This window comes from Mustela nivalis (genome assembly GCF_964662115.1).
Source record: "Mustela nivalis genome assembly, chromosome: 7".
In the NCBI taxonomy this organism is placed as follows: domain Eukaryota; kingdom Metazoa; phylum Chordata; class Mammalia; order Carnivora; family Mustelidae; genus Mustela; species Mustela nivalis.
This window is the reverse complement of record NC_139026.1, coordinates 78,792,451-78,817,966: the sequence shown is the minus strand read 5'-3', so window position 1 is coordinate 78,817,966 and position 25,516 is coordinate 78,792,451. Positions and strand designations below refer to the sequence as shown.

General features: G+C 37.2%; 1 protein-coding gene across 1 annotated transcript in view; it reads left to right on the top strand.

Moving 5' to 3' along the window:
* Window positions 1-25,516, top strand: part of SLC2A13 (solute carrier family 2 member 13) — a 373,009-nt gene that overhangs the window by 141,826 nt on the left and 205,667 nt on the right. Inside the window, exon 4 of the mRNA XM_082740721.1 lies at window positions 21,721-21,829. Coding sequence (XP_082596847.1) covers window positions 21,721-21,829 — 109 coding nt within the window. The remainder of the gene's footprint in view (window positions 1-21,720; window positions 21,830-25,516) is intronic.

The window sequence follows — 25,516 nt, the reverse complement described above, 5'->3', positions numbered from 1 at the left end:
AAAAATCCTTTATCAGTAAAGCTCACCTCTGAATGACTCCACTCCTTAAGACCAATTGTGTGTGTGTGTGTGCGCGCGCACGCACGCACACAGGATGAAGATTTGTGATTACTGAGCACATTCAAAGTATGCCGCTGGTTCTGAAGATGGTTCTAAAAGATTTCCAGAAATATTTTAACCTGTAATATCATCAGTAAAATAATTCCATAACCTTCTTCCCAAGGTGACTTTGAAAGAGACAGGTTTCTAAGTTTTGATATGTTTCTTCAAAAATCAGCCATATTTGGGGCACCTGGGTGGCTCATTCAGTTAAGCGTCTGACTCTTGGTTTTGGCTCAGGTCAAGATCTTCAGGGTCATGAGATTGAGCCTGGCGGGCATTGATATCTTCATTGGTATTGGGCTCTGCCCTCAGTGAGGAGTCTGCTCCAGAATCTCTTTCTCTCTCTTTCTCTCCTTCTCTCCCTCTGGCCATCCCCCTAGAAGCACACACACATGCTCTCTAAAATAAATAAATCTTAAAAAAAAAAATCAGCTGCATTACTTCATAATCATTCTTAATGTAATGAGAATAGAAAAAGCCCGTACCTCTTTTTAGTAAAGCCCACTCCACTGCTTTTTTTTTCTAGAGAAAGTGAAGGCTGGGACAAAATAATCTCTAATCATGAATGAAATCCTGTTTGGCTCAGTTACTTGTTCAATGTCGAAAAAAAAAATAGAGAAGGTTTGATATGTGGAAAGATTAGGGTCTCTTTTGGACTTTGAAGTCAGATAAGCATTGACCTTAGCATGTACTAACTCTTCGATCTTTGAAAAGTTACTTTGCCTTTCTGAGCCTTTGTTTTCTAATCTGCCAAGTGAGATTAATACTATCAATTTCTTGGGTAATAGTGCAGATTAATTTATATAGAGCTTGAATCTAGTGGATGTCAAATATTACTAGCTCATGCCAACTTCCTCTCTCCAGTTCCTTCAAACCCACTTTCACCACAGATGTCAAACCTAATGAAATCCAGTCACAAGCTTAAAATATGTATGTTGTTTTCTGCTTTCCTTTCTGGTTTTTAAAATTTTAATTTTGGGTCAGAAAACATGTTAGTGTATTACATGAGATGACAGTGGAAGAGTTATGGGAAGAGTAAGACAATATATTTAAGGTTTTCTAGAAGGAGTTTTTATTCTGTACGTAATGATAAGGCCAGAAAGCTTCAAGAGATCTAAGTGTCTAGAAGGTGGGTGTTTTGGTATTGGTAGTTGGACACTATTCAGTAAAAAAATTTTATATAAAATATTTCACAAGGTAAGTCTGGTCTCTCTCATTCAAATTCCTTATTTCTCATCAAAAATTAAAACATTGGGGCTAATAATACATTATATGTTAATAAAAAATTAAAAATTAAAAATTTTTAAAAAGTTAAAACATTATGTTAAGTAGAAACACCAGAAATAACATTTATGAATTAAGCATTGTAATTTGGAATGAATCATGAAACTAATAAATCATGTTTAAATATATTCTACTTCAGCTAGAGTATCTCTTTCCTGTTCTCCGCTCTCGGGTTATTTATTGACACTTCGTGGTTCTTATCAGTGCCTACCATGATAAGTGCCATCTATGATGTAAGCGTCTTGAAGGCAAGGGCCATGTCTCATTTATCTTGGTACCTGCCATTTAGTACAGGGTTCTGGTGATGACGATAAATTGCATTTGATGGTAACTAGAAAGAACCTTCTTTAGGGTTGTCATAATAGGTATCTAATATGATTATCTAAGGGAGCAGCTATCTTAAGGTCTGATATTAGACTTATTAGAGGACAAGAAGGTGAAGTCCTGAACAAGGCTGATAGGCCATGACTACAATTGTTTTCTATGAGTCACATCACTGAATGGTGGTGTCATTGTTGCAGTGTATGAGTTGTTATATTTGGGCACTTAGCTTACAAGGGAGTGCTACCAGTCTGTTGTTAGTGTACTTAATTATTTAGAGTGTTCAAATATAAGAATATGGTTTGATGTTTATTTATGACTTCGGACTAATAAACAAATATATATTATTGAACATTTACATGTTTTGACTCTTTAGAGTTGCTCTATCCATTTGTGATGCATGTTAACAGAAAGTGAAGTAAAATCAGTTGCGCTTAAAGAGCTACATCTGTTCTGTGCATGGGTTGTTTGAAGTTTGGAAAGCTATTCTGATCAAATGAATAAATCTTCATCCAGACAGGTGGCTTAGTTGAATACTTATAACTTATTTTCAGATGCCCCCTGGGAAATCTTATATTTGGCTGCAATCTCTAAACTGTTTTATCTGCCAAGGATAGACTGGGAATGGGAAACTTCAATTAAAATTAATGGGACTTGTCATGGAGATTTAAAGAATTTTCACTACTCTTCAGTGGCACTATAGTAATAATGTAGACATTGTCCAAGTAGTCACGTGAATAAAGCTATTGTATGGACCTATTCAACATTTAGGATATGTTGACAAAAGAAATGAATTTTGCCTCTTAAGTGTTCTGTGAAAAATTATGTAAAACTTTACGAAGAAAATTATGGGGAGTAGGAATTATTTATTGAAACACATAATGTAAAGCTTCTCAGTTTATAGGCAGTGATATTCAGTGATAGTCATTGTTCCATGCTAATTTTCTAAAATTGTAAACAAATTGCTATATGATACCTTAATAAGTTTGAACATGTCTTGGGAAAAATTCTGTAGTATCTACATTTGGATTTTCATTGAAGAAGTGCTTCAAAAACACTGGAAGGGAAAAAAAAAAAAAAAACACTGGCAGGTGATACAGAGACTAAAGAAAACTTTTGGGAGCAATGTGAAGCTTTTTAAAATGCGGTCACAAGAACTCAGGACAGGGAGCTAGAGGCTGTTGAGTACACACATCATCTCATTTTGTGCCGTCATCACCCTGCTTTAGAGATCAGCATAGTTAGTAAGAACGTGGGTTGAGTTCAGATCTGGCCTTGTGTCCTCTTTGTTCATTGCTCTGTGGGAGACCTTGGACTTATTATGGAACTGGGGCTGCAGGAGAATACATTGGCTAAGAGACAGGCTTTGGAACCAGGTCCTCAGCTAAGTCCTAGCTCTACCAGTTAGCAATTCTGTGATCCATGAAACAGGGATGATAACACTTACCCCATATATTTGCTGTTAGAATTCAATGATGTGTATATAATGACGTTGATGTCATTTGTGGAATATATTAAGTGCTAAATAAATGATGTCAATGATGAGGAAAACGCTGCGGGCAGGTTGGGAGTAGGAGAGCAGAGCTCATAAGAAATCCAGGGACGTCTAATTCCAGAGCGCATGCTTTTTCCTCTGAATCTGAAAGAGATCAGAAAGAATGGTATGGAAATGTGCCTTGAATCAAAAGCACTTGTAGTTTTTGAAGCAGAAGAATCCTTTAAACACATATGCAGGGCACAGACTGTCCTGGGAATAGGCATTAGAGTCCAGGACCCCAGCCAAATAGAAGTTAGTCTAGTGAGGGAGATAAATAGTAGTTGTAAGTGCTATAAAGAAAAGGCAGCCTAAGTGAATAGATTTAACAGAGAGAAAGAGGACTCTGGTTGCTTAAGCAGCAGGGTAAATGGAGGTTTTATTTTGTCCAAAGTGAATTGCTGGGGAGTCAAGAGTACTGTTTTGGCTAGCACAATTTGAGATGGAGATTAGATATTGAAGTGCAGATGTGAAGTAAGAAGTTGGGTTTGTGAGTCTGGCACTCAGAGGTGATATTGGCATGGCAATGTCATGGGAGTCATGGGGTTGGAGGACATCAGTGGCGAATGTATTTATGGAAAGAAAAGGAGAGATCTGGTCCCCAAGGCATTTCAAAGTTGGGAGATCCCATAGAGGAGCACAAAGGATCCAGTGATGTTGGAGTAAAACCAGAAGAAAATGGTTTCCGGAAGGTAGCGATCAAAGTGTTTGAAGAAGGAAGGGTGGAAGGAAGTTTACCATTGAATTTGCCAATTGGAGATACTTAGAAACCTTTACAAGAGCAATTTCAATAGGCTGGTAGAGGTGAAAGCCTAATTAGAATGGGACTGAGGAGAGAAAAGGAGGTAAGAAAGTGGAGATAAAAGGTATAGACGATTCTTGAGATTTTCTGTAGACGAGAACAGAAAAATTAGGTATGAAGTGGAAGGTGATGTGTTTTTTTTTTTAAAGTTGATTTTTTCAGTTTTATTTTATTGTATCAAGGTTGTATGCTAATGCGGAGGATCCAGAAGAGAGGGGAACTGACATCAGGACAGCGGGAGGGATAATAACAGGAGCATGTACTCCTCCAGAGCTCAAAGGGATAGGATTCAGATCAAAAGTAGACAGGTTAGCCTTGTACCAGTGGGTATGGCAGAGCATATGGGTCAAGATAAAGGGAGACTGCTGTTCTGGTGAGAAGATGAATTAGTTCTCTTCAAATTGCTTCTGTTTTCTCAGTGAAAGAAGAACTGAGGTCATTAGCAAGTGCAATATAATGGATGAGTCATGTTAATTAACCTTAATTTGCATAAACTGCATACTTGGGCAGCAGGCTCTTGGAAGATACGTTTCCCAGCAGAAGGTCTTTGGGTTTTGTGGGCTATGTTCCCTGCTCTACTTGAGCCATAAATGCTATTCCTGTGTTTTTACCATGTGATTCTTACAGATTTCACTTGAGCAGTAAAGTGTGAATGAAAGAGATCCAATGAAGAGCCTACTTTATACCTTAAGTTTTTCACTATATTTTATCAGTTAGTTTCCTAAGAAGTAGGGCATCACAGTCAGTCTTTATGCATACTGTGTTTTCATTTTTCATTGTAGGCATGTATTTTGCTCCAAACTCCAATATAAATTATAATGATTTATAACTATAAATAGTATTTTTAGTGAGTCAGAAGGTCATGAGAGGAATCACCTATTAGTTCATTCTCTGTCATAAAGAAAACATGGCATAGGGATTTTCATACACCTAGGGATTGCTGGTACTACAACCTTAGCCAGTTCTGAAATGATGGAAATAAGTATGATTAATAAACTTTTTGTACCATGTGACAAAGATGGTAACATTTCAAGTTATTTGTTAATATAAGACCTTAAAAGAAATAAATGTTATTAGATGGAAAGCATCAAAAGGATATATTTTGTATAAACCAAATTATCTTTTATTCAGTTCAGTAATTAGTGAGAACTTACTGTAGGTTAAACACTTCATAGTAGATAAAGAAATGTATAGAAATGGTCGTTGTACAAATCAAAATAAAGTGATGTAAGAGGAGTTTGAAAAATAATAATTCTGACATTTGAGTCAGATTAGGGAAGACCCATGGATTTAAGATCTTATTTGAGCTGGACCTCAAGGGGTGGTAGGATTTTGGAGATTTGGGACTGGTTTAAATATTCCAGGAACATGACAGGCTTGAACTAGGACATAGAGGTATGGCAGTATATATGTTCTCTGAGTAGTGATAAGTTCACTATGACTATGCTATTGTGGGAGTTAGATTTGAAACTCAATGCCATGCAACTTTGAGCACCATAATAAGTCTTTAAGTATTGGGGAAACTTCGAAGTTATGTCGTAAAGAAAGGGGTGAAATGATTATGGCTGCATATTCATTTGAGAAAGCTGAACATGGGATGGAACTTGGGGATAATCTGAGGACATTTGACAAGCGTATTTGTTGATCAACCCAAAGTAGGATATAAGGAGTGAAGAGAAACCAAAAATGAGCTTGTATTTCTAGAAGGAATTTTTCTATACCTTTTCCAAAAAAGAGCAGGGCTAACATTTATTTTTGTATGTATAACTGTGATTTAATGATTTGATTTTGAATTTGCTAAGTTCTTACAGTTGTTCTGCGTTGCTTGGTTGGTTATATCTTGACTCATTTCCTAAGTTATTTTAGGAAGCTTACAAAAATACGTTCAAGAAAGTGGAACTAAAATAAAAAAAAAAAAAGAAACTTAATGCTGTGGGAAATTAAGAATTAGAAGAGGAAATCAACACCAGGGGAGAACTGATATGTAGCTGTATCTTATTAACCATAGAGGTGTACCCACTTAATGATAAATGGTGATATATTTGATTCTGAGCCCCCTCTCTGCCATAACTACAAAGATAGTGCCATCAGTTACATGATTCTCACTGTCCATGAGGGGAGAAGAAGAAATAATACTACTTTTGCTGACATTTACATTTCTTACATGAGACTTTCTAGAGGGGACACCCGGTGTGGGAAGTGAAAAATATCCTCTGTGATAACAGATGCAATGATATGATTTATAAAGTTAGTTGTTGAAGCATCAGGACACCACTTTGATGATCAAGAAGGGAGGACAGGATTATAAGTGAAAACTGTGTGTTATAAGAAAAAGCCATGGGTGCATGGTTTTTGTTGTTGCATTTTTTAAAATGAAAACATAGAACTTTGGAAGTATAAGAGACTGTCTACAAAAGAATTTAAGGGGTAAAATCTTAAATAATGTTATATTAAGGATGACTCAAGAAAAAGATCCAGCAATGGTCATTGAAATGGAATAAAATTTTAGAGGAGAAACAAAATTCTATAATATCAGCGAAGGCAGGGGATGAGAGAGATTTACAAAAGAGTTGGTTATAGCATGAAATGTGAGGAGATAAAGAGGATGACTACCTCACTTTTGGTATTAGCAATTAGAATTTCATCAATGACTTTCTGAGTGGTGGAGGATGGGGTGGGGGTGCTTACATCATAAAAATGCCAGAAATCAAGAAAATGGATGTAGACCTATTCTTCCAGAAATGTAGAGATGATGAAATCGCAGTTTTGTATAATTGGAGTGGAGGTACTGCTTGAAAGATCCCAGGGGTGGAAGGAGACAGTAAGACAGGGTATAGAAATGGGAGCTCAGAGAGGAAAGAATTACCTTCATTGAGCTAGAAGAGGTAAGTTATATCAGAGGTATATCATCAGATGGCTTCTGAACTGGATTAAGGTTTGAGGTAATTTGCAGAGTGAGATGAAGGTATGTGTGGTTAGGGACTCTAGTTAGGTCATCACTTGTTAGGTCAAAATGCCATTTCGGAACAGACATTTTTGAGGTTATTTAAGTGCCATTTTCTGGTTTTAAAAATGCCAGTTCTTTGTCTTATTAGAAATAATTTAGCTTGCCTTGGCCCTTTACAACCATTCGACTCCCACACAGATGTATTTCTTTTTCATTAAAAGACCAAATGGATATATAACAACAAAGTGAAAGAGCTTTATACCAACTGCCTAAATAGAATATTTATGAATAGTACTTTTTAGAAAAGTGCTGGAAAAATGGCTTTCACTATTTTCCTAAAACATTTATAGTAACTTGATGAATAATGAATGGGAATAATTTATAAAAGCTATATACCTCACTCAAATAGAACATTTGTTTATACTCCTACATAACAGTTACATCATGGCTATTTTTCACACAAAGAGCCATATATTTTTAACATAAATGTTGCTAAATTGGTTTCATTCACCAGAGTCATAGAATCTTGATGCTTTGAGGGACCTCAGAGGACAGGATGTTCTAGGACATCCCTGAGGAGCATTCAGCTGCATGCACTTTGCTTCACTTCTACTTAAATTGTGGCTTCAAAAGATTATGAACCATACTAGAAGATAGTCTAAGCCATGAACAAGTTGAATAGCAGGATTAGAACCATTTCCACATCTCAGTGTGCTTGTTTTATATATATATATATATATATATATATATATATATATATATATATATATATGCATAACCAAAAATAGGTACAAAGAAATTTTATTTTGTATTTGAATTTTGAAGTACAGAGGGCAGATTGCATTTTTGAAAGACTAAGCTTCAGCATTCAGAAAAAGTAGATGCATGAAAGCATTTCTAAGTAGAAAATCAAGTTTCAGTCAGTATTTTAAATAGACACATCCTGACTCCCTTCACAGATTGCCACTGACCATATGGTAGCTGCAGACATGCCTCAAAATAAAACAGCCATATGTAGATTTTCAAAAACTGACCTCATCCCTAGAGAGCCATATTTATCTAGAAGAGCATCTCAAACTATATCAAGTAAAATTATGGTTTGTGTCATGTTAGAAGATTAGAAGAATCTGCCTAATGAAAAACAATCACAAATTAAACACAAAGCTGCCAAGGAAATAAGGTTAGATACCCACAAACACCTAAAAGCTAAGGCATCTGGAGAACTGTCTCTCGAATTCCCTTTGCCCAGTCATTATAGGCAGTAGGATAACACATTACGAGCAGCATTAAAAGCTCTCGTGTCTCTGGGTGTGAACATGGATTGAGTGAAATCACGTAGGGGATGATTAGTTGGGAGTGCTGTTCTCAGGCTTGCAGACACTGAATGCAAATATCGGCCTGCTGCATGTGCTAATTGAATACCAGTCTTTTTCTGGTTCCTACCATACAATTTCTAGAGTGGGGCATGTGGAACTCACTTCTCCATTTCCTCTGCCAACTGTTCTCTGTTGAAATTCTGCCATAGTTCCTCAGAACTTTTAGAGTTGTAGGCATGTGCCTATGTATTATATGGAAACATAGAAGTAGGAACAGAATATTTGTAGCAATTTGAAATAAATGTACTTTTATCTTCAGTGATGCCCTGTTTTCATCAAGTAAGCATGGGGAAGAGGTCAGAAAGGGGATCAGGAAGTAAAGGTCTGCAAGTGATAAAAGATTTCTGTAATGGTGATCATTGTAACTAAAAAACCTCTATTTCTCTGTGTGTGTATCTCCACATACACATCTGTACACATATATTTTTGTAGAGAAATGCATATGTGCGTACGCATAAGAGAAAACAGAAGGTGTTCTCACCCTCATAATGTACGGGAAATCCCAGTTTCCCATAGGCATTGTGTTATACTAGCAGATCTTGCCTGTCCAAATTTTATTTAAATCTGGGGCCTCAGGATTATGCTATGTGCATAAGGTTAATAAAATAATATTAATTATTCCTAAATATTAATTGAGAACTTTATTTCCTTTGCTATCTTTTTGATGTAATGGTATTTTATAGGATTTTATTGAGTGATGAATTGTGTTTCAGGTGTAGTGCTATATATCAGGTTTGTCTTAAATTAAAATTGTGATCTTGAAGGAAATTACCATCATAGGCCAAGAACTCTGAAAATTACACTTTGCCGTAAAAAAGTCACTGGCATTTCTGAACTGATTTTTATAATACATGAGTAAACCTAAACCACCTCCTTTAGAAAGCTGAGTCCCTCACATATATACATATAAGGAAATATTTGTGAAAATTTATTTCTTAGTCATATTTTATTTCTGGTACGTTTGAAGATTACTTTATTACTTTATCCTAAGCCAAATTTAGAACTAGTTTTTGAAAGTTATTTGAATTTACTTAGATTTATCAGTCTTTCCTACCTTTGCAAGTTATCTCATTTTGTCCTTTTCATTTTGCTATAAGTAACAAGATGAGCTTTTGAAAGTAAAGCTTAAAACTTATCTTCAGTAAAAATGATCAATTCCTTATGGGAATCCAATAGCTTTTTTAAAAAAATTAAAACTAAAGTACCAGCTGTTAATGCATATAAATTTCCTTGTTAGAATTTATTTTAGTAATTGATCTCATGAGCTTGGAGTATTCAGTTAACCATTTTAGGCCATAAAATATTTTGGAGAAGAGAAAATGAAGGGTTTATTGTGGTATTGTATTGTTCCTAGCACATCTTTTTGGAAAAAATGATGCTGGGTTCATGCCAGTTAACTAAGACTAGTTAAGTCACTTAAGTTCTATTTGATTTGGGAAATACAGTGATTATATTTTGTCATTTGTGTTTTACATGTTATGAGTGATTGGTGGATATATTATTCTTAATTTTGTAGATTAAGACAAGAAGACTAAATGAGCTCTTTAATGAAGTTTTTTTGTTTGTTTGTTTCTTCCTTTTGAAACCCATGTTTTTATTCATACTTGCTATGTAGATCGCCTTTCCAGTGAGGTCTACAGAAGTATCTGGTGTTTTTTATTAACTCAAAGCAAACTCAGCGCCCACACAGAATTTTGGTGGGAAGACCTTAACTGGCAAGAGAGCCAGCCTATGGAGCAGCACTAAGAGAGATGTTATTTATATGCTGATGTAGGATACTTTCAGTTTGCTGCTGTGAGTAAAATAGATTGTAGAATCCGTCATCCACCCTGAGGCCTCCAGAATCAGGTACACCAACTCCCTTGGATTTAGCAAGCAAACATTTATGGAGCTCCCTTGCAAGCTTTGTCTGTTGTATTCATGGCATAGTATGACATTTTAAATCTCACACATCTTAGCATACCTGAACCAACGGAAGATGCAGTTACTGCCCTGTTCATGTTTTAGTAGCATTTATATTCTGCCCTAAATGTCACTTATTTTTGGAGTGAAACCTTGATAAGTGAAAGATGGAAAATGCTGGAAAATCCGTATTTTGAATCGACTCTTCATTTCCATGAACCCAATCTTCCATCTATATCCTACCCTGTTTTGGAGAACTTAGTACTAAGTTATTTTTATAGCACATCTTTATTTCTTATTCTATAATTAATGACTGACATTGATAGTTTGTAACATGTAGGAGACCAAGATTCCCTCCACCCCTTTTTGTGGTGGTTGTGGTGGTGAGGGTAATTGGAGAGTAGGCAAAGAGAGGAGTGTGAGGCAGGAGAACTACTTTAGAATTAGTGAATCTATTTATAGCCTCATATATTTGGTTCATTTTTATGTCTAGTTCTTGACTATTTGGGGGTAATTATGATTTTCTGAAAATCACGCTAACAGAAAACAGTTTCTTTTCTTTAAGATGTTATATTTCAAGGTACCACATATGCTTGTAGCAATCATCGTTCTGGAATGTGGCAGGACAATCGTGATTTTTAGATATTCTGCCCTCATAAAATTATGAGCTGTTTAATTCAGCCTGATTCTTGTCTTTTTGTTATCTTTATTCATGGTAACTGTCATGTATAAAACCAAACATAAAAAGAACAGTAGAGAATGTATGAATCCAGGTTAGATTTTTCATCTTTATTTTCCGTGGTATTTATGTATTAAATGCCTGAATCTAATAAAGGAACATGCCAATAGAATGTTATTCAAATAGTCATGTCAAATTTAAATATCTATATGAGTACACACTTTTTAAACCAAGAATTATACTTCACATATCTTAAAATATTCTGATCTGATAGAGATATAAGAATATTTAAATTCTTGGGAGTCTACATATGGTCTAAAATGAAGGCAGAGAGTCTCCTGGGTGGCTCAGTCTGTTAAGCGTCTGCCTCCGGCTTAGATCCTGATCACCAGGTCCTGGGATCGATCCTCACATTGCATCAGGGAGCCTGTTTCTCCTTCTCCCTCTGTCGCACCTCCCCCCTCCCCACCCCGCTTGTGCTCTCTCTCTGTGTCAAATAAATAAATAAAATAACTAAATAAAATGAAGGCAGAGAATGGGATAATTCTGATTTAACTGTGGTTGTATGAATAGCTTGATAGCCTATATCATTAAATTTGATAGAACTGCCATTTATTACAGGTGCCTGTGGCATAGATCGTATTGATCTGTTACCTAGTGTTTCACTAGTAATCTGTGTAGGAATGTTAATTATAAAAGAAATAGAAATTATAAGTATAGAATCAGTTATTTTTATGTTAATGGAACTCTTTGAATTATATTTTGTGGAATCTTGAAAGTAAAGACTGTTTAGCTAGAAGGAAAGCCCGTGTGATTTATTGACAGCTTTCAGCTTAAAACTTTCTAGTTCATCTATGGAGAAATTCTACCTGAGAGCTGATGGATGAAATCATAGCTTCATTATCTGAGTTTTATCGCAATACTTCACATGCATTACCACCTTTAGTCATCACAGTATACCCAAGAAGTACATGTGCTCACATAAGGAGGCATATGAAACCCAGAGAGGGTAAGGAACCTGCCCAAGTTCGCACAGCTTCTGCATAGCTGAGCTAGATTCAGATCTAGCTGATTTGATTCCCTAAGGTGGAGACTCGGTCTCTGCACTATTCAGCATAGCTTGTGGTTGTAATAGCCTTTAGCATATGCAGGTCATACATAGTCTTGTATCTTACTGGGGAATATCTACTGATAAACTGGGTAGGTGAGAGACTTTTTGTATCACTAAGTATATTAACTTGTTATGGGAATACTGCAGAAGACCATTAGATTGAGTTTTATATTCTTTCACTTAAAATTGCTTTGTCCAAAGACTTAATACTCTTAAGAATATAGTTGTTTAAGAAGATTATCCATTTACTTTAAAAAAGAATATCTCCCTCTGCTCAAGAAAGATTGTCTAAAGTAGTAATTTTTCCTGTTTTGTTTTTTCCTCAGCATCACACCACATTCCCATAGCTGTCAGCAAGTTCAGAGATTTCTTTTGAGAATTGCTGGGCTAGATTTAGGATTGCCATTATTTATGTAGATACCTCTAATGAAAGAAATATTTTAGAATTAAGATAATAACAAAACAAGGTTTTGGGGGGTGAAACACCCAGCATTTTAGCAACATAAAACGTTCTCAGCATCTCCCCTTATAAGTAGAAAAAAAGCCTTTGCTTTAGCAACCTGGAATAATAATGACTGGATTAACACAGCCATTGCATACGGGCCTTAATGTACCATGATCAGCTCACAGGCACGCATCTGTAGACAAACAGCTCAGCACAACATCTTGGCACATTGATTGCCTTAGAAGGATTTCAGAATGTATTGGCATAAATGCCAGACTGTGAAGGAATGATTGAGCCACATGGGGCTGAATTTATCAGTAGCAGCAGTCCATTCTTCCAAACAGGACACGTGCCAAGCACCAGCTTGTAATCACAAACATCATCTGCCGCATATTGAAGAGGAAAACAGCAGAGATACACTCAGGATCTGAGTGGTCGTTTATAATGAATCACAACATTGTTTAGCAACTTGCGGTGTATTCAGATTGCTTTATTCTGGAGCTCTCTGTGACCCTCATTTGCTCTCGTGTTTCTTTCTCCTTCCTGCCCTCCTTTTCCCTCACATTCATTAAACAAATATTTATTGAATTTCTTTTATTGGCATGACCCTAGGCTACGTACAATGGGAAGGAAATGATAAAGCAGATGAAGCCTGCCCCATTCACCCCATGTAATTTAGTATGGAAGAGGCATCAGCCACCTCACCTGCAAAACAAAATTAGCCAGCCGTGAGAGCATAAGGGAGGTATAAAACTGACAGCGTGATTCAGGTGACAGAATATCCTCTTGGGAACATGGGTGACCTCATAGAACAGGAACACTGTAAGAGATAGAGACGTAAAAATATGAAGCTTTTTTGTGTAAAAACAGGTTACCCAAAGATTGCCGAAGCATAACATATTAGAGGAGAAGAATTGTGAGAGAAATCTAGAAAGATAGGCTGGGGCCTATCTTCATCAGACAGGCCCTGGTGGGTCAGTTCCAGAAGGGTTTGAGCAGGTAAGTGAACTAAGTGATTGGTGGCTGCTTTAGCAGGCAGGGTGGCCGCAGTGTGGCGAGGCCGGATTGATCCGGAGGAGACCATATAACAAGGCTTTGTCACTGAATACAGGATGTACTCGTCCTGGGGGTCTCCACAAAGCAGCCAGTAGGAGAGGGGTGTGGGTGTGTAAGAGAGGGAGGCCTGGAGGGAGATCAGTTTATTATGAGGAATGGGCCCACATGGTTGTGGGTGCCGAGAAGATAGCATAGTCTGCCCTCTGCCAGCTACACACCCAGCACAGTGATGGTGGACGTCCCAGTCTGAGGGCAGGGAAAGACCAGTGTCTCAAGTCAAGCAGGTGGGCCGAGACAATAAACTCTTCATCCTTCTTTTGTTCTGTTCAGACCCTCATTGGGTGGGATGACGCCCTCCTGCATCGGGCAGGGCAGTCTGCTTCACTCCGTCTGCCGATTCAGGTGTTCATCTTACTCAGAATCACCCTCCTAGACACACCCAGAAATGACGTTTACTAAATATCTGGTGACCCTGTGACCCGGGCACATTGGAGGAACCATCACACCTGAAGTTTGTTCCCTCTGATCCTCCTAATGGCAAGTGCTGCTACTGCACCCATTTAGCCAGAGAGAAGATACAGGTTAATGGGCTGGATGCTCTGGAAACCCTCCCAGGGGCCAAGATGGAGCTGGAGTTTCAGCCCCGGTCTGCGCGGCCCCGTGCAGTGTCGCTCACCAGCTGCTGGGGGTCCAGTGGGGCAGCAGAGAGCTGGGGAGCCACAGAGGGTGCAGATGCAGAAATAAAAGTTTCTGATGTTTTGTGGAAAGAAGACAAGCATACGTACATTAATTTTCATTACAATTCAGCAACTTGCTGGGTGTAGAAAGGAGGAAGAGGCAGTGAATAGCCAAGGGCCACATTTCTGATCCTGATTCACTGCAAAAAATCAGGTAACGCAGGGTCAAGAGCATCGTTGAAGTGAGGAATAATGACTTCTGTTTACTGTGTACCTGAGCGGGCATGCCTTTTCTGGGTGCTCCCTAGGCCTGAATCTCACAGTGTATGAGATTACCTCTCATAACAGTACCTCTGTGAGAGTGCTTGAACTGCCATGTGGTAGCTTATTTTATTTCTGTACGTGACTCCCAATATCAGGAGCTCCTCCCAGTTAGGGCGTCCTGTTGTTTCTGTTCTCGCACAGAGGAAGGCTCCCAGTATGGGCCTCAGGCATGATTCGGGGGCCACAGAAGACTTGGCCGGACAGGCAGGAGGGAACGGCGGAAGTCCAAGGAAGAGGACTGTTTGAAATGGGTGTCATGAGACTGTAATTAGGAGCCAGCTGGAGATGAACGAAGGCCCCCCCAGCAGTAGGGAAGACCTGCTCCCAGACACACTGAATATGTCATGAAATAAGTGGGGTCCGTTTTCCTAGTTATTTGTAAACGATACTCAGCTCCCTGGAGATGGGTGTGGTGAACTTTCAGAGTAGAATGAAGTTCTCACACCAGGAACTCTGGAATTAGGGCTAGGGACTGTGGCAAGTGAGGCCCTAAAAAAAGAGAACAAGAGGAGTCTGAGGGATTAGAGTCATGCGCACAGGGCATGTTTATTACTGTAGCTTGAAAGTGCATGTTTTAGTGGTTTGTTATATTGTTCACAGTTCTTATTTTTTTTTTTTAAACAAAGAAGAATCCACTTAAGTCTGCATATACAATGTCTTGTCTTTATGGCATGAATAACTGGGTAGCTTGAGTTCTACTAAAGGCTTATTAGTGTGTGACCTTGGGAAAGTCATCTCATACCTCTGTGTTTCATTTACTCATTAACACCTAAGGCTCTAGACTACTTAGGACTTTTCTGATGGTGAAAATCGGTTCCTAAGGCATGAAGAGCTATTGAAACATTAGAAAACCCATTGAGATTGGAGCAGATGCCTTAAAATCCTCATCGATCTGTTGGTGTCACTGTGGATGACATGCCTCTCCTTCCCAAAGGCCTGTGGAGCAGGAGAACTGAGTCCGCCAGTGGGGTCAGAACAGGCTGGAGGACTGTGCTGTTGGGTCCTTGCTCAGCTTCATTATAGCCCATTTTTCGGCCCCAAATTGGGGAGCAGGGAGGGTAATATTTGAAGCTGAGCAGTGATTATCCTGCTCACAGTGAGGGCCCTGCTTTTCTCCACAGAGCATCTTTTCCTATAACAAAGAATTTAGTCTGTGAAGACTGCCAGCAGTGGGGAAGCCGCCTACAGTTTGCATCTTGTAATTCATTAGTCATAATATGTTCTACTTCTTAAGTTTTCTTCAGTAGATGGTAAAATCCATACATAAATAAAACAAAAAGAAAGGGAAGCATAAGTGCAAGGAAAACCTCAGAGATTCCAAGGACCCTGCATGCCTGCCTGTCCTCACTTGGTAATCTTGTCCCTGACTTCAGCAGCCCAGTTTCATCAGATATTATTGTTGCTTCTAATTAGTAACTCCTTTGTGCCCTTCCCTTAAGTGAAGGTTATGATCTTTGAATATTTGGATTTTTCTCCTGACCAGCCATTTCACCATGTCAGCCCTATTGACATCTAGAATTTATTTGCAAACGTGTGTGTGTGTGTGTGTGTGTGTGTGTGTGTGTTTTAGCAGCTCTAGTGAAGCACAGTTTACATACAATAAATGCACATAGTTAAGGTTTAGAGTTTGGTACATTTTGACAGTTTTGTATGCTGTGAGAGCCTTACCCCAGTCAAGATAGGGAACTTATATATCTGTACTCTTCAAAAACTTTCTGTTGTGCCCCCTTCCTAAATCCCTCTATAGTCAACTGCTGCTCTGCTTTCTGTCAAGCCATTGAGACTTGGGAGAAAGTTTTTAACTACAAACTCAGTATTTTTAATAGGTCATTGTATGTTCAGGCTATTTTTTTGAGTTAGGTTTGGAAGATTCTGTCTTTTAGAGAATTTGCCTATTGTGTCTAAGATGTTGAATTTAATGCTATAAAGTCGTTCGTAATACTCCTTTATTATTTTTTAAATTATCTGTAGAATCTATATAAGTTTCATTTTTCTTATTCATGATATTCGTAACTTTCTTTTTTTTTTTTTTTCCCTGATCAGTCTGTGTATTGGTTTCCTATGGCTGCTGTAAAAAATCCTACAAACTTGGTAGCTTCAAAAACTGTTCATTCTCAGAGTCTGGTTGCCACACATTTGAAAATTCCTTTTACTGGGTTGAAGTCAAGGTATTGGCAGAGTCGTGCTCCCTCCAGAGGCTCTCAGGGGAGAGTATGTTTTTTGCTTTTCCCAGCTTCTTGTAGGCACTGGCATTTCTCAGTTTATGGCTACATTGATCCAGTCTTTGCCGTTCATGGTCACGTTGCCTTCTGTTCTATCCTGAATCTCCCTTTGCTTTCCTCATAGGAATATATATATGATTGCATTTAGGGCCAAACCCAAATAATCTGGGATAATCTTTCCATGTCAGAATACTTAATTTAATTATATCAGCAAGGTCCTTTTATGCCATGTAAGGTAACATGAACAAGTTTCAAGGATTAGTACATGTGCATATCTGTTGAGGGGCCATTATTCAGCCTACTGCAGTGTGACTCAAAGTTTATTGATATTTTCAAAGAACTGGCTTTTGGTTTCATTGATTTTTTTTTTCCCCCTCTCAACTGTCTTTTTTATCTATGTCATGGATTTCCGTTCTGCTCTTTATTGTTCCTTTTATGTTGTTTATTTTGGGTTTCATTTGTCCCACTTTTTCTGGTTTTGTAAAGTGGAATCCAAGGTCATTGCTATAAATTTTCCTCTGTTTTGCTTTAGCTCCATTCCACAAATTTTTGTGTGCTGTGTTTTCATGTTTATCAGTTCAAATACTTTCTAGTTTCCCATTATTTCTTTGACCCATAAAAGTATGGTATTTAGTTTCCTTGGGAGGGAATTTTCCAGTTATCTTCCAGGTGTTGATTTCTATATTAATTACATAATTGTTGGAGAACATTCTTTGTATGACTTAAATCCTTTTAAATTAATTGAGACTGGTTTTAGAACTGAGAATGTAGGGGCGCCTGGGTGGCTCAGTGGGTTAAGCCGCTGCCTTTGGCTCAGGTCATGATCTCAGGGTCCTGGGATCAAGTCCCGCATCAGGCTCTCTGCTCAGCAGGGAGCCTGCTTCCCTCTCTCTCTCTCTCTGCCTGCCTCTCCATCTACTTGTGATTTCTCTCTGTCAAATAAATACATAAAATCTTTAAAAAAAAAAAAAAAAGGACCGAGAATATAGTCTGTCTTGGTAAATAATTCCAAGACATTTACCATTCATTTACTGTTGGAAAGAATTCTGTACTCTGCTCTTGGTCAGTAGAGTGATATTTTAATGTCAGGTCAATCTGTTGATTGTGTTGTTGGAAGTCTTCTCTGTCTTTGCTGATTGTCAGCCTACATATACTATGAGTTATGGAGAAGGAGCTGATGAAATATTTGAGTATAATTATGGGTTTTTCTATTTCCCCTTGCAGTAGTAACAATTTTTGTTTCATGTTTTTTGAAGTTCTTATTAGGTGTGTAGATATTTAGGATTGCTATGTCCTCTGGATGAATTAATCCCTTTACTGTGACGAGTTGTACTTTCCTGCCTTATTGCATTCCTGATAATTTTTTTATTGTGTACTAGACGTTATAGATTTTATCTTACTGCTGAATTTTGTTCCGGGATGCTCTTCAGTTACCTGGAAGCAGTGGAGGTCTTGATTTTTAAGCTGTTTCAGATGTACCCAGGTAGTGTTGAATCTAGGACTAAATTTATACCGTTGCTGAGGTAAAACACTTTTGATTACTCCTCCTTATGCTCCAGGTTTTTCCCTCTGGTTGGTACAAACAGGTCCTGAAATTGATTGCTTTAATCTCTTTCTGTGGCTCTTTCTCCGGCCTTGACTAGTTTCCTCACACATTCCACTCAGTGGAATACCCAGGAGGGACTGCAGATCTCTCTGTCCTCTTTCTGTCCACCCTGGCACGCTTTCCCAACTCTAGCCAACTTAGTGTCCCTGAATTCTAAGCTGCATCTTTTCAATTCAAAGAACCACCAGAGTCTGCCTAGCTTCCCCTCCCTGTATTGCAGCCTGGAAACTTTTTCTTGAGGCATTAAACTTGGACAGTTGTTGTAGGGTTCACCTCTTTTGTTTCCCGAATCTCCGGATTCTCGATCCTTCATTCCTGTTATCCATTGTCATGAGAACTGTTGTTAACTACATTTTTCATGGCTTTATAGTTGGTTTCATGTTGGAGATGAATCTGGTAACTATTACTCGATCTTGGCTGGAAGTGGAAATCAAGAGCTGGGATTTTATATGAAGTGTGTTCTAGTGCATTTTTAATTGTACCTGGAGCAATGTCTCTAGGCTTGGCTCACAGACAGCTATTAACAGGAATGGCTGAAGTTGTACGACTGTCCTTTGCATCCTTACCACTAAAGTACCTGCCACACTTGGACAACCAGTTTGAAAGTTATGTAGTATGAGGTGTTTAGAATGAAGGAAAAGATGAACTCCTTTTTGGTCCTTGCATCATTGTTTTAGTACATGTTTTATTTTGAGCCCTGTGTTTTTTATCTACTTTAGTTGTATAAAGGTTTTATGTTTTATTTTGTGGGAATTTGTGTCTCAAAGACATAAATATTTTTTAAAAAATTGTGTCCAGTGTTTATATACACTAAATGTTTTTATTACAAAAATCAAAAGAAATATAATAAGTAGAGCATGACTTTTAAATTTTCACTTAGGATCATTCAAACTATTAATATATCTGATATTTTTCTTCTGCCTCATAGCTTCTGTGATATAAAAATTAATGATAGTTTGCATTTGTTAAGTCAGTTTTACTGCCTAATAAAGCTAAGTTTATGATTTTAATGAAAGAAAATTCTTTCATTTTATTTATGCATAATCACATGTGCAGCTACTATGACCAAAATTTATCTCTATATTTTTTTTAAAAGCCAGTCCAATAACAGAACTGCTATTGTTTATTTTTAATAGGAGATCAAAACAAAAAGAAAGTTAAAAACTCTGAATTTTAAAAATTGGCAGTATATATTTGATATTTATATAATATTATATCTCTTGGTATTTTGGCAAACCAAACTTTAATTTGTCTTCATTTACTCTTTACTTTTCTGCCCTCCAAAATCATTATTAGGTAGTCTGTCCATCAAATCTTGGAACAGTTTAATAGTGAAAATAGATGCAGCTTCCCACAGATTATAATAGATTCTTTGGAGAAGGCCAATTTCTTATCTGTGGAGGTTACTGAAAACTGAAGAAGATGTTTTATTTTTGTTTTTTTGTCACTGTTGTTTTAAAATTTCCATGGTACACAAAATAAATGATAATCTTCATTTAGATTTTTTGATTTTTGGAAATCAGTAGATCTTTTTATGATGCTGTGTGTGTTTTTTATGTTGTGGCTCACTCACAGATAGCTGAATTTGCAGGCAAACCTGTTCACCTTTGAGACAACTGATCCAGATATATTTCAATATTGTCACAGTAAAGCTTTCAAAATCTGCCTGTTTCAGACAGCCTTTCTGATCTACTGGGTTTTAATACTGCTTTACTTGAATCTAAAACAGTTGACATTTATAGTACTCTTTCCCTGCTTGCTTTTTTTTTTTTTTTCTTTTTAAAGATTTTATTTATTTATTTGACAGAGAGAGATTACAAGTAGGCAGAGAGGCAGGCAGAGATAGAGAGGAGGAAGCAGGCTCCCTGCTGAGCAGAGAGCCCGATGCGGGACTCGATCCCAGGACCCTGAGATCATGACCTGAGCCGAAGGCAGCGGCTTAACCCACTGAGCCACCCAGGCGCCCTCTTTCCCTGCTTTCTAAATGGGCTGTCACTTCATTAAGCTTTCAATGACCATAAATGCTTCTCTATCCCTGTCCTTGTCTTAACATTGCAGGACACAATCGTTTGCAGTAAATCAAGTCTTCATATGATTTTAACCACACCCATGTAGAGGTGAATATTCCCATTCCTGTAATGTTCAGTTCTAATACCCTGGCTGGACATCCCATGTTAACTTTTATTGCCAAGACAACAGCATATTTTATTCCATTTTGTGAATTAGAATATTAGATATCCAAAAGGTTCCTGAAATGGTGAAACGTCCTTGGATTTTAAATTTGACTTGGTTTAGGGTTCACTGATGAAACTTAGCCTCCAGGAAGAATGCCTCTAATTAATCAGTTAACATCTCAGTGATCCCAGGCCATCTCTTCTAACAGCAGGAATGCTGTAGTCTGGAGGAGTCCGCTCTGGCCCCATCAAGGACGCTGCATAGAATGCCTCTTAAAGCTAACGTGAAGGTGTAATTGAAGCACTTTTGGGAACTTAAGGGGCACTTTACTTAAGGCCTCAGTGTTTCATATCTACAGCTTTCCAGACTTGATCTAGAGTTCTGATATAGAGACCGAGGCATCTGTGCCATTTTGAAAGCCCATTTATATTTTGAAATGATCATCAAATGCCGCCACTTAAGGAACTGTTTGAAATCTAGAAAATAATGCGTGTGTGTATGTGTAGTGTGTATCTGTGTCTGTGTATATGTATGTGTGTGCACCCCCCTATTAAACAGACATTTTTTTCTTTTATTTTCTTTTTTGGGTAACATTTATTAATAATATAAACCACAACCAAGTCCTATATCATGCCCAAATTCCTTAACTTTAATTGAATAGATTGGAGTGAATTTTGTTACATAAGTCAAATAAATTGGAATGAATTCTTTTCCTTGTTTAATTGTTTTAATGAATGCCATTCTTTGGGTTGATTAAAGCAATTTGCTGGTGACTTTGTAAGTAGTTTCACATTAAGTGGATTTTAAATAATAATTAATTTCCAAGGAAGTGGAAAAAGAGTAGTTAATGCAGTTTGTAGGGATTTAAGGAAGAATAATTTCTGACGGTTCTAATTATGTAGGTCTTCCTAGTACTGTAAATTGTTTTAACTTGAATTGCTTCTTGTTGCTTTTACAGTTTGAACTCAAATATATAGTAATCTGTTTTAGGAAATAAATTGTGCCCAGATTTCTGTCAACGTTTATATGTTCCATTTTACAATGCCTGGTCATGTTGATTTCACAGAGATTTGGGAAAATTGATCCTAATGGGAATAATTACTGTGGGAGCTGAAAATAATAGATGTGTCCTTCTTTTTCTTTCTTTTTTAAAAAAGCTGGACCTGTGATCTGCAGAATGCTGAGTTATCCCCCAACTCGCCGAGCTTTAATTGTGGGTTGTGGTCTACAAATGTTCCAACAGCTCTCAGGCATTAACACCATCATGTATGTATTTCTTTCTGGCTTTTTACTGAAAAGACTGTGAAGGAATAATTTTACATAGAAAAAAAAGAGTAGGACTTTTGGTGATTTGTTTTATTAACTGTGTAGGATCCTCCCTTTTGGAAGATACTTTACAATTTTTAACCTATCAATGTGTGACTTAGAAGGAGATGATTTATTTGGTTATACTTTATTGGCTTTACTTGATTTCATATAATTTTTCTTGTATGCCATCCAGTACTTCTTTATGTTCTGAGCTAATGAATGTATCATTTTCATAAGCTATTTCTTGATGGTGGTCAAAAAATGAAACAAGGGAATCACCAGGCATTGTCAGAGATAAATGGGCACACAGATATTGGGGCAGTCACTTACAATGCAATATGATAAGAACATTAATAGAAAGTGTTTATTAACACCAGAGTACAGTAGGCCAGAGACAGTGGGAACAGAGAAGTGGGGAAGACACATAAGTTACCTGCTTTCTAGTTGTCAGACTAAACCCCAAAGTTATATGGGGATTAGAGGTGGAGAAGGAAGAATATTAAGGGTTGTACTGTGTTTCATTATGCAACATTAAGCCCATTTTTGATAGGCTATTTTATATGAGACACACAGAAGTGAATAAAGTAGACATGCTTCTTGACCTCACAGCATATATAGGCTGGTGGGAGAAACACATTAAATAAACTAACAGTTTGGGTGCCTGGGTGGCTCAGTGGGTTAAGCCGCTGCCTTCGGCTCAGGTCATTATCCTGGGATCGAGTCCTGCATCGGGCTCTCTGCTCAGCAGGGAGCCTGCTTCCCTCTCTCTCTCTCTGCCTGCCTCTCTGTCTACTTGTAATCTCTGTCTGTCAAATAAACAAATAAAATCATAAAAAAAATAAAATAAAATAAACTCACAGTTTAATGTGGAACTTCAAATTGTGCTAAGGGCTCTGCAGGATTATTCCAGTCTTCACAGAATAGACTTTTAAGTTCCTAGGTAATAGAATATGAATTGTTAGAGGAAAGTCATGAGTTTTGCTGATAAACTAACTGTTAGATGAAAACCTGCTAAATTTTAGAAGTTTTTCTCCACTATTGGTTAAAATTATTTATCAAAAATATAAATTATGTAAAATTCAATTTTACTTGGTAAAGCACTTGTATTTAGGACTCTTGTTATTTCCCTTTGAAGTTACTTGGGATATGATAACATCATTAATAAGCATTTGAGAAGAGTGAACTGGTTAAAATAATTATTAAAAGATAGTGACTAGGGTCCATTAGTGACCCATTAGATTAAATCAGGATATGTTAAGAAATACCACTTTAAAGATTTATTTATTTATTTGTTTGTTTATTTATTTAATTTATGAGAGAGAGAGTCTAAGGCCTTACCACCCTGAACGCGCCCGATCTCGTCTAATTTATGAGAGAGAGAGCATGTGAGTACGCATGTGCCAGCAGGGGGAAGGGTAGAGGGAGAGACAGCTTTAGCAGACTCCTCACTGAGGGTGGAGCCCAGTACAGGTCTTGGTCTCACAACCCTGAGTTGATGACCTGAGCTGAAATCAGCTCAGACACTTACTAACTGAGCCACTCAGGTACCCCTGTGAATTTGATTTTAATCATAATCCTTGATAGAATATAACTTCCTGGATTCCATTTTTAATTTTTGGTCCTTTCCTCCTTCCCTCTAATATACTTTCATTTTCATCACCTTTATCAGCTCTATAAAAGCCTGTCAGTAGAGTACCCAGCGTGTTTGTTTGCTTTCTGTTTGTGGTATAGCATGACTGTTCTGTGTCTACCATCCTAAGTGTGGTGTTAGAACAGAATTGTAATAAGGCTAACACCATGTTTTCAAATAATGCAATGCAGTACTACCCTATGTGAATATCTATTTTTATCAACCCAATTTAAAATATGTTCTCTGTTTTTGAAAATCTCTTTTTGTTTGTTTGTTCTGCCCTTTTCTAGGCATTTGAATTTGACAAAATAAATTTTTCTTATACTTTTTTGTATTCCTATAAAATATCACAAACAGAACCAACTGTCATTGATTGGTAGTGGCTTAGGTGAATGTGTCCTAGTTGAAATCACTGTCATAGTCCATTCATAGGTATCTAGTGTAAACTGTGCTGATGAAGGTTGCCAAATTTTAAGGCGCTCATTTCTCCCAATACTCGGTCTTCTCAAAGTGAGAGAAAGTGGTATGGGTGTTAAGAATTCTGATATTTCGTAAGATTAATGATAGTCATTTTGTGCTTTGGTTATCACAAACTGTACATAACATAGGTAGTGTTGTCATACAGCTTTTGCTTGCAATTGAGTATTAATCCTGGAATGTAGGAAGAATAAGCTAAGGTAAATGATGGCTTGATTTTGATTGCTTCTACATGATGCAAAATATCTGACCAACTCCCTAAAGAAATTAATATGACATTTAATGTCTGGAGGTTAGAGGGTTAGACACTCAGGTGATTCAATATCTATGACAAATAACTAGTGGTTATTCATAATACACAATTTCAGACATTCATATTTTAAGCCCATGAAACTTAGTGTAAGTCTTTCATTGTAACAGATTGCACTACTGTAATCATCTGCATGGAGGATGACTAATCTGGGACTCGTATAGAACATATTTCCTTCTACTCTCTCAGTCTGTAAAATTGGTGTGGCATGTAATTTTTTTTCCATTCTTAAGATTCAGTAAATTACCATAAATTTTCTAATTTAAAATAATCTCTTAATTAGAGTCTAATAGTTTAGTCTTTGTTGTTTTTGGTAGAAAATATTAATTGCATTTTTTTCTTATTTTAAAAATGTCATTTCAGGGGTGCTTGGGTGGCTCAGTGGGTTAAGCCTCTGCCTTCAGCTCAGGTCATGGTCTCAGGGTCTTGGAATTGAGCCCCTGCATTGGACTATCTGCTCAGCAGGGAGCCTGCTCCCCCCTCCCCGCCCCCGGCCTGCCTGCCTCTCTGCCTGCTTGTAACCTTTCTCTCTCTGTCAAATAAATAAATAAAATCTTTAAAAAAATGCCATTTTGTTAATTTGAAGTTCTGTTTTTATGGGTATTCCATTATGTGTATCTCTTTACTCTTACTCTTTCTTTCCATCTTCTTCCCAGCTAAGTGGGAAATAAAGTAGACAATACTCTTCTGTATTCATAGCCCAAACCCAATAATCTGTAGAAGTTGAAATCCTTTTGTAAAACCCATCTTTCACCCCAAAGTTTGTATGAACCTGGATCATGAGGTATTTTGAATTCTATTTCTCACCAAGAAAAGTTGGTAGAAAAATCATATGAAAAAATATTGAAAGATAAATCATCCTTTTATAATTGCATTATATGATCTTACCATGTTTAGGTTTCTCTCTTTTCCCTCAGAGGATTTTTGTTACTATTTCCTTGACCTATTTAGTATCCTATCTCAGTCAATGAAATACATTTTATTCTTGGAATATTAAATTTTCACATCCTTTACAATGAAAAAAATACTGTGTGTGCGTATATGTGTATTTTTATTTGTGTGATAATGAAGATTTATATCCTAATCTATACCTTATCCTCTATCCTATTGAACAGAGTACTTCTAAATTCTAAAAAGTATAACTTACTTTAGACACTACATTTAACTCTTAGAAGAAGTAATTTTCTAATGACTTTATTTAATAATTTCAGACATGCTGAATAGATTA